The 10,601-nt window shown below is 42.8% G+C and overlaps 1 protein-coding gene across 7 annotated transcripts in view; it reads right to left on the bottom strand.

Moving 5' to 3' along the window:
• Positions 1-350: 350 nt before the first annotated feature.
• The window catches only part of NRIP1 (nuclear receptor interacting protein 1), an 85,166-nt gene continuing 74,915 nt past the window's right edge, over positions 351-10,601 (bottom strand). For all 7 annotated transcript variants that reach the window (XM_054165787.1, XM_054165789.1, XM_054165791.1 and 4 more), the window contains one exon: positions 351-4,253. In XM_054165787.1, coding sequence (XP_054021762.1) covers positions 414-3,899 — 3,486 coding nt within the window. In that variant the 5' untranslated portion in view covers positions 3,900-4,253 and the 3' untranslated portion in view covers positions 351-413. The remainder of the gene's footprint in view (positions 4,254-10,601) is intronic.

The following is a 10,601-nucleotide window of genomic DNA, read 5'->3' as shown; positions in this document are numbered from 1 at the left end:
ACCACCACCTAGGCTGTACGTTTTACACCTTATACCAAAAAAAACCCACCCCCAACCCCAACTTGCAGAACCAAACAGGACTCTGATCAAAGAGTACTCATAACTTAATCTGCTACATAAATGTCTTGTACAAATTACCACCTTTCTAGTTGCCTTGTGACAAACTACCATAAAGCAAATTTGTTATCTACATGTATCCTTTTAAATAACATCACCGGAAAAATAAAAAGTTTATCAAATGAAAACGTGTTTCCATTAGACCATGCTCTTCTAAAATCATGCTGAATTTATACAGTAGGGAAGTTCATACTCATTTTTTAGCCTTTTTTTTTTTTCTCTCTTTTTTTTTTTTTTTTTTTTTTTAAACAAAGATTCAAAACCACTGATTGTAAACTCATTGAGGAGCCCGTCGTTTATTCTGGCTCTTTTTTGATTGACAAAACTTTTTCCAGCAGTCCATGCACTTCTCCATTCACACCGTGTTGATGAGAGGTCTTACTCCCCATATGGCTATTGTAAGGGCTTCTCAAGTTACTAAAAGGAGTTTTAAGCTCTGTATCAGATGGCAACTCCTCTTTGATTGTAACGTGAGTTGAACTATCAGCAAATGAAGGTTCATTCCAAATCTCTTTGTCATGTGCTTCTTGGCTACTAACAGAGTTGCCGCCTTTCTGTAACATGTAGTACAATATTGGGTTGGTTTTGGTCAGTCTTGGAGAGTCTTTTTCATTATCATTCTTGTCCATACCTGTGATCACCCATCTGATGGGCCCTTTTTCATTGGGCATGGGGCACATGCCAAACTGGTCAGGCTCAAGCCTAGATATTGTACTCCCCAAATGTTCAGGAAAGGGGGAAGTGGCAGGACTTTTTACTGCTACGGGATACTGAAATGTTCTGTGATCTATGCAATTGTTCTGCTGTACAGGGCTTCCCATTAATGCATTTACTGAAGAAATGCTGAATTCAGGTTTATTAATTGTTGCACTGGTTCTGTTTGCTTTTTTCTTGCCCTCTGTTAGTATGCTGTTCCTATGTTGTGACAGATCTCTCTCACAGTTTTCTGAGAGAAGCAGCTGTTTCAACACATTGAAGCCTTTACCATCTCTAGACCAACTCCTGTTTTCACTTTCATTATTTGGACCATGACTTACAGCGTATTTAAATTCAGCATCACTTCTGCTGAATTTCAGTTCTTGCTTGTTAAGCAAAGGCCCATACAGTGCCTCAGTAGAAGACGAGTGATTGTTTGCAGCATCAGACACATTACTCTTCATCTTTTTTAATGGACTTTCCAGAGGCTCAGCGTGAAGCTTCCTTTTCTTCGGTACTGTGCAAAGACTCTTGGATTCGAGGTGTGTCAGTTCACTGTTTCGGTGACTTCTGTCCAGCTCATCCGCAGGATAGCCGTCTTGATTCTGCCTCAGCAACCTACTTAGCAGGCCATTTTTGGAAAAAGAGAAATCTTGAGGTGAAAGAGGCTCGGATTTCAGCTCCTCAGATGCTGGAGAAGCAGCTGTGTTCCTCTTCAGTGAATGAGCAAATCCTTGAAATTTGTTACCCTTGCACTCTCTCACTTGTGCATTTGAATTACAGGGAACATTTGATTCTTCAGATGGTTCGGTTTTTATTTTCACCGTCAATATTTGCTCATTCAAAGCCTTATCTGTCTGTTCTTGAGAACTTTCATCTCTTAAAAGCATCCTCTCTTTCTTTTCACTTTTTCCTTTATTGGGAGTTCCCAGAAGCAGCTGAAGGACAGTGCGCCTTTCAAGGAGATTTTCTATTTCCGAACCTGGAAGTCCTTGTTCAGCGGGCGCGGGCTGGCAACTGAATATTTTGTTATTTTCTTCATGTGCACTCAGTTTATTCGTAAGCAGAGGGCTGTTCAATCTATCAATCAAGCCAACAGGTTTATCTGTGTTCCCTGCTAGCAGCTGTTTGCTAGCTCTTTGTTCTTCACTTGACATGGAAGTCTGCATGCCGCACTGAGCAAGGTTCTGCAACAGCTTGCTGGCGCTGAATGCCGAAGAGTTCTGCGGACTGTCATTCCTGCTCAGCTTAGCTCCTTGAACTTCCTTGCTTTTAGAAAGGTCTATCAAGTGTTTAGATGCAGGATTCACTAGCCTGTCCGGCTGGATGGGGCAGACATATGGCGGCGAGCTGCGCTTGATGACCAACGACTGGTGTGAGAGATTTATAGGAGAGTCTGCTTTTGCAGAAGCCAGCAAAGGTGGAGTGCTTAACGGAGTAATGCGATTTGCACCGGGACTATCAGTAACAGGAGTCCTTTTACCAGTCTGTACAGTGAATTTTGCCACATCAGCTGCACTGTGTGGTCCCTGAGGGTCATTATTCTTGTCTACCTTTTCTTCACTCTTATGCCCAAGCAACAACTGAAGTAGCGTTACTTTTTGATGGGGATTCAGCTTTGAAGCTTTTGGAGTGTCTTTGTCTTCCTTGTTGTCTGGACAGGAAACTTTTGGATCCCAGTTATGAAGCAAGGTCTGAGTCAGGTTATCCAGTGATGCGGGTGGACCGGCATCTGGTTTATCTGCCCTCTGTTTAAAGGACAAGTCTATAGGAAGACAGTTAGAATGAGAGCTTTCATCATCACTGCTGTCATCCTCTGTAAAACTAGGATTGTTGTCTGAATACTCATCAATAGTTGTTGGTGTGCTGCTGTCTTCAAAAATGCTGGCTCTCTCACTCTGTTCATGCCCTTTTATGTGTTTGGTGGTATTCTGGCTTTTCAGCAGATGCAAGAGCAAACTGTTGCTGGGAGAGGTTTTCAGGTTGCTCCTTTCCAAAGTACTTTTGTATCCCATAGTTTTGGGAGGTGAATGCATGATTCCCACTGAATTCTGAAATGGTGCCATATTGCCTTTACTAGGTGCTGTTTTGGTTGATGATCCTGTTTGACCATTGAGATGGCTTGTCATTCCTTTTGCTAAACTGAATTGGCCAATATCTTTCTGAGTGCTTTCTTGTAATCTGGCCATAGCTGCAAGTCTCTCACTTGCTATTTGACTTGCATTTTGTGCTTTTAAAGCATGTTCCCTGGAGTACTGCTGCAAGTGAGCTTCACTTGAAAGAAGTAAAGCTAGCTGGCTGCATGCTACGCTGGGCTTCGGTGAAGCAGCAGGACTAGATCGTTTCTCTACCATGCTTGCAACAGCTTGTAACCTTGCAGCACATGACAGTGGCTCATTTATCACTTTAGGTCCACTCTGCACCACATGGGGAGATTCTATAAACCTCTCTTTGGGCAGGTTCTTTGTTATATCAGGCAGGCTGCTGTCCAGCTTCTGATCTTTTGCTTTGCTCTTCTTCAGCAGTGTCTTCAGGTGACTGGATGCAACACCATAGCACCTCAAATCTTTCTCCACTTCTGAAGAGTCATGGCTAAGGGAATACCCTTGCTCCTTAAGGCTTTGTCTAATCTGCTGTGACAGAGCAACACTCTGCAGCCTAGAGCTGAACGACTGAAGCAAAGAGGCAAGTAATGTGCTATCCTGTTTGCCTTTAGGCACATTTTCAACCATGCCAGCTAACAAAGCTTCCTTTTTTCCATCTAAATCCACAATGGAATCAGACAACCGCCTTCTCTTTGCTGCATTCCAGTCTTCAGAAGACTGCAATAGTCTTGCTTTTTTGAGGTGCAGCATGCCAGATCCTCGGTATGTATTTGTGTTAAGAACTGGACCATTACTTTGACAGTTAGGAAATATATTTCCAGAAATCTTAAAGTTTTGATCCTCTCCGCTATGCCCAGTAGACTTTTTGTCAACTGCAGTACCTGAGCCTCCTGCTGCTTGATGCATCAGTAATCCCTCTAGATAAGTTAGAACAACAGAATCCTGGTGCATCTCAGAGCCAAGCTCTTCTCCATGAGTCATGTTCAATAAGAGTTTCCAAAAGGGCTCTGGTTCTATTCACTTCAAGACTAGTTTTGCTGCAGCTGAATTGAGATGCAGATTTAAGAAACAGGTAGATGTCTAGAGTGTATTCTCACAGACTTTCAGAAACAACACAAAAAGTCATATTCCAAAGTAGGCTTCTTCCAGTGTATACTGTTTGATGAGACAGGTTTCCAATCATATCAATCTGATATCTAGAATATGTACGAAAGGAGGAGCACTCAAAATGCGGTTCCAAGGTAACAAAGTTCCATCGAGTATTTTACGCCTTCTTTCTCCAGGAAGCCAGCTTGTTTTTCATCCTTTTCCATCTCCACCAAGCACATAAAATTCCTAAATGAAAACAAACAAACAAGAAAAGATTTAGGATAAGACCCAACTTCATTATATATATATGTATTTTTTAGACACATGAGGTACTCAGGATATCTAAGCAACACCACCGTTCTAGACAGAATTCAACCACAAGTAACGGACAAAGTACACAGTAACTAATGTAAAGGACTTTGTGAAAGCAATTCTGAGGCAGAAGATTTTATACAGAAATTAACTATCATAAGCACAGCTGCTGCAAGGGATCTAATTTTTCTATCCTGCAGGTCAAAATAAGGAATAGCTAACATGAAAGGAAAAGTTGAAACCACTGTACCACTGGAAAAAAAAAAGTTACGCAGGATTTTACCGCACAGTTGCAACAACCTTTTTTCTTAAAAGGTAAGTACTGAGGACATGCAGACTATCACTCCAAGAATTAATGGAAAAAGGGATGCCTGAAGTCAACCTGTAGGTTCACATTGAATCTGTTCACAAACAGTAGAACAGACAGCACCATACATGCAAACACATTCTTGTTTGGCAGGCAGATGACCCTGCTAAAAGAGAAACGAAGTTATCACTGCTGCCTACAAGATAGGAGTGGTGAAAGGATGCTTATGTTCCTGGTATCATAAATCCTGGTATCAAAGCCCTCCCTTCACTGGAGGATTTTTACCTTTACATTCTTCCCATGTACTACACATACAATGGTTAAAAAACTCTGGTCTTCCCTTTAAGTCTTGTTACTTTCAAAGAGTAAGTAAATACTTTCTTGGATGAGGTGGTATGCTACAAAAAGCTGTTTCAAGAAGTACAGTGGCACTTATGCCAGATGCATCTCTTCAGTTTTGGTTATATTAGTGGTCAATGGCAGCATGAACAGTTCGGACAGATCCATATTAAGACCATTACACCACACAGGTTTATTCCTTCACTCATTCTAAACTGGCATAAATATTCAACACAAGCAAAATCTAAGTGTCTTTCCACAGAACTAACTACTCAATTTGCTTTCACAGACTAAAAGCCCCTTGAAAACCTGAATTTATGAGTTTAAAAAGTATGTAGAGAGATTAAACCCTTGCCTCCTTAAAGTGAATAAATATTTTATGATTGATTTCCCAGAGGTTATTTTTTAATTTTAAAGCTACTGTCAGCTAGGAGTCAAAAAATGCTCATATCTAAACCAGAAGTTGATGGTAGGCTGAACATGAGCCTGCAGTGTGCCCAGGCAGCCAGGAGGGCCAATGGCTTCCTGGCCTGCATCAGGAACAGTGTGGCCAGCAGGAGCAGGGAGGTCATTCTGCCCCTGTACACTGCACTGGTTAGGCCACACCTTGAGTATTGTGTACAGTTCTGGGCCCCTCAGTTTAGGAAGGAGGTTGAGTTGCTGGCACGTGTCCAGGGAAGGGCAACAAAGCTGGGGAGGGATTTGGAACACAAGCCCTATGAGGAGAGGCTGAGGGAGCTGGGGTTGCTTAGCCTGGAGAAGGGAGGCTCAGGGGAGACCTTGCTCTCTACAACTACCTGAAGGGAGGTTGTAGCCAGGTGTGGGTTGGTCTCTTCTCCCAGGCAACCAGCACCAGAACAAGAGGACACAGTCTCAAGCTGTGCCAGAGGAGGTTTAGGCTGGATGTCAGGAAAAATTCTTCACAGAAAGAGTGATTGGCCATTGGAATGGGCTGCTCAGGGAGGTGGTGGAGTCACCATCAGTGGAGGTGTTTAGGAAGAGACTGGGTGGGGTGCTTGGTGCCATGGTTTAGTTTCTTGGATAATGTTGGGTGATAGGTTGGACTCAATGATCTCAAAGGCCTTTTCCAACCTGGTTAATTCTATTCTATTCATACATCAAGTATCCAGCAACTGCAACATTAATACAGCTAGGGTTACTTAAATACCTGAGAAGGCAGTTTGTCTAGAAAATACATTTTCTCAACTTCCAAACCCCAAATTGCTTATCTGCAGCCATGTTTCATTCTTAAAAACAACTGAGTAACCCTTCATGCTGTGCTTTCTGGTTGAAAAAATAAATTGGATTCTTTTTCCAGAATTTCTTACTATCCACCAATAGTAAACCTTACAGGTGACCTTTACAGTAAGGTTACAAGCAAAGACCATTGAGCCAATATTCAGTTAAACTTTACTTCCTATGGCTGTAAAAGAACCTAGACCCCAATACAGTACATTTATGCAAATAGAATCATAGAATCAGTCAGGGTAGGAAGGGACCACAAGGATCATCTAGTTCCAACCCCCCTGCCATGGGCAGGGACACCCCACACTAGAGCAGGCTGGCCAGAGCCTCATCCAGCCTGCTCTTAAACACCTCCAGGGACGGTGCCCCAGCCACCTCCCTGGACAACCCATTCCAGGGCTTCACCACTCTCACAGTGAAGAACTTCTTCCTCACATCCAGTCTGAATCTCCCCACCTCCAGCTTCATTCCATTCCCCCTAGTCCTAGCACTACCTGATATCCTAATAAGTCCCTCCCCAGCCTTCTTGTAGGCCCCTTTCAGATACTGGAAGGCCACAATAAGGTTCCAGCATGTCCATATCCCTCTTGTAATAGGGGCTCTAGAACTGGACGCAGTACTCCAGGTGAGAGTACCCAAGGAGTACTCCCTTGGGTACTTCAAATCCTGTTGCAGGAGGTGACACTTGTAGCCAGTATAGTCTGCATACAGTAACTATACTCAGTACAAAGGATAATTTTACAGAAATAGAGTTTGATGTAAAGGAGCCTTCATTAAAGAGAAATCTGCAAAGCATTAGACACATAAGGAATAGGGCATCAGCAATCCTTCCGAAATGTCTCATCCTGTCTAGTGCTGCAAGTATTGCAGCATTATAAACCCTTGTATGACTTAACATACAAGACACAGGTATAATGAAGTCAGCTGTCAAGAACTGAAAACACAGAAAAGTCTCTACAACTACACCTTACTTGCCATGTAAAACTTGGCAGCAAATTTCAGAGTTTGAGGGCAAATCTCATAAGCAAGCCTTTCCAGTGAGTTTTGAATCAGGGTACACTATCTGAAGTGTGGACAAAAGGGAATCCAAACCAGCTTTGGCAACTGATGCTTAGCTGGACAAAAGGCAAACCATTCAATAACCTTTTCAAAACATACAGACTGCACCAAAGGATTTCCCAGGACCCACTGAAACATTAGTAATTTTTCTCACTATTAAAGTATTACCAGAACCAAGAAAAGGGAGAAAGAAAAAAGAAGAAAGAAAAAAAGGAAGAGAGAGAGAGAGAAGAAAAAAAAAGAAAAAAGGCATCAGAAAGAAGAGAAAAGAGGAGCTATACAGCAATAGAACTTGTAGTTCCCAGTAAGGGCTGAAGTAAAGTTGCTGCAATTAGCCTCTAACATCAACTTCTAACACCTATGAATTTCTAGACCTAAAAAATGAACTGTGACAAAACAAACTGCTAACATTGATGCACTTTCTTGACCACATAACTACCATACATGGACTTTTTGTGTTGCTTCCACTACCTTCTTCCAGACTTCTGTATGCTGACTTGTTTTTCAGAGACTATTTTCAGAACCTCCAAGAGCACACACCAATCACAGCTCGTTAAACCCAGACAGAACTAAAGCAGCAGCAGCAGGATCTGCGGCACAAATGCTGTAACCTGGGGAGACGCTCCCCAGGTGGAAGGCATCATGGGAAGTCAGTCCTCCAGCCATTTAAAATGTGCCTAGGGAGAAGCCGTGGGCAGAATAGAGAAGATAAGAGAATACTAAAATGTACACTCAAGTGTGTATGCCCAGAATATTAATTCCACTTCTGCAGTTGTTGTTTTGCTTTGTTTGCAAACTACAGTCACAAAGATTTGAAGAGAATGATTATAGTAAGCTTTAAGATCCTTTGCGTGCCATCAAGTATACTGCTGCAAAAGAGAATGAAATTTGAGAACACATCTTCTAGTAAGTTAAACCACCACATCTGAGCCATATTGACTTTTAAAGAACTCTTTGAATTAATGAACATCTCAGTTGTAAAACCTAATTGGAGAATAAACAAACAGCAGCCTCTCAGTTAGTCTAGCTGCTGCCACTGAAGAATAGTTTACAGTTTTAAACTAGCAAAATGGCATTCCCAAGACATTTTCCCAGTATCTCTGAGCAGTACTTTTAGTTAAATCCCTTTAAAATAGAATAGAATTAACCAGGTTGGAAAAGACCATTGAGATCATTGAGTCCAACCTATCATCCAACACTATCTAATCAACTAAACAATGACACCAAGCACCCTATCAAGTCTCTTCTTAAACACCTCCAGTGATGGTGACTCCACCATCTCCCTGGGCAGCACATTCCAATGGCCAATCTCTCTCAATCTCTAGGCCATCCAGCCTAGAGCTCCCCTGGTGCAGCTTGAGACTGTGTCCTCTTGTTCTGGTGCTGGTTGCCTGGGAGAAGAGACCAACCCCCAGCTGGCTACAACCTCCCTTCAGGTAGTTGTAGACAGCAATAAGGTCTCCCCTGAGCCTCCTCTTGTCCAGGCTAAACAACCCCAGCTCCCTCAGCCTCTCCTCATAGGGCTGGTGCTCCAAACCCCTCCCCAGCTTTGTTGCCTTTCTCTGGACACTTTCCAGCAAGTCAACATTTTTCCTAAACTGAGGGTCCCAGAACTGTACACTGGACTCAAGGTGTGGGCTAAGCAGTGCTGAGTACAGGGGCAGAATGACCTCCCTGCTCCTGCTGGCCAGGATGCCATCGGCCTTCCTGGCCACCTGGGCACACTGCAGGCTCATGTTCAGCCTACTATCAACCAGTACCTCCAGGTCCCTTTCTGCCTGCGTACTCTCCAGCCACTCTGACCCCAGCCTGTAGCACTGCATGGGGTTATTGTAGCCAATGTGTAGAACCCAGCACTGAGCTGTGTTGAATCTCATGCTCTTGGACTCTGCCCATTTGTCCAGCCTGTCAGAGCTCTCTGCAGAGCTCTCCTATCCTCTAACAGCTCAACACCTGCCCCAGCTTGGTGTCATCTGCAAATTTACTGATGGACTCAATGCCCTCATCCAGATCCAGGGCCTAGGTGGAACAGAGACACACAGTAAATTAACAACACTAGACATGGGGTTTTTTTTGAGTATTAAGGCTGCACAACCTAACAGAGATAACTCCTGAAGCTTGGTATCAGGTGTCATCATCTGTAGTCTTAATTCACAGCCTGATTTAAAAAAACACTTGTAGAAACTATTATGGTGTTCACTTAGAAAATTGCCATTAGCTAGGAGATCACCCACACAAACACTTACTGGAAGAGAAATCCATGCTCATGCACATTTTATGAATGGCTAGTAAAGGTGGAGATGTATACACACACATGCACGGACGAAGCATGCATGTCATTGTTGTTTAATGACTCCTGAATTCTGTAGTCATTTTAGGTTCTGGTTTTGAGTTGAATGTTGTAGAGCTGAAATCAAACTGATCTGTGAAATGAAAATCTTCAGGTTTTTAATCAATTAACCGTTCTAATGGCTAGAAGCTACTGAAGAGCCAGAAATCATCTCTCACTAGCTCACTACCTTCCCATTCTCATAATCCCAAATGTAAAGGCTAGGGCCCACCACATCAAGCAGTGGCTCAGACAGTTATTTTAATTATTACAGATTTGAGGAATGCAGTACAGTGATTACAGTGGCAGCTTGGGATCCAGCAGTCCAATTACCCGCTGTGCTGCAGACGGGCTGTCTGACTTGTGGTTTTACTCTTCTGTGCCCTGTTTTCCCAGATGGAGTAATAATAGATGCAGACTTCAAAAAGGTAATTGAGGATAGATATATTAAAGGCTGTGTGTTGCTCAACAGCTCCACAAACAGCACTAGGTACCCAAAACATAGGATATTAACTGATTTCCAATCCTTATTTCTGCCTGCAGTGAAATGCTGCAGAGCACAATGAAATTAAGGTCTCCAGAGAGATTCCTAGATGCACTGGAAGTTGCAGTGGAATCTTGCAGTGAACTAAACATGAATAGGGAAGAGGAGACTAACTGTCCCAGAATTATTTTGTTATTAAGCTCAATTTGTACTTCTCTGATTTTAGCAGGCAGGAAGGATGCATTCAGAGTGGTGATATAAGCACTTGAGCTGACTCTTTCTGCTCTGAGCAGTGAAACAGGAGTGATTCAGAAACCCAGTACCAAATCCACAGAACCACACAAACAGGCAGGTACTTCAACAGCACTTAAGCTTGTGTTTTAAGAGAATCAAGTATTTAAGTGCTTTGCTAAATCCCTGCTTTATGTCAGAAAGCTATTGAAGTGAATACAGCAGCTGGGACCACTTCACAATTTTGATTCAGGCTGTCGAGACGTTTTGAACGTTTCCTTTGCAAAT

This window comes from Dryobates pubescens, chromosome 12, assembly GCF_014839835.1.
Source record: "Dryobates pubescens isolate bDryPub1 chromosome 12, bDryPub1.pri, whole genome shotgun sequence".
NCBI lineage: Eukaryota > Metazoa > Chordata > Aves > Piciformes > Picidae > Dryobates > Dryobates pubescens.
Note: the sequence above shows the minus strand (reverse complement) of the source record. Positions and strands in the feature narration are given on the sequence as shown.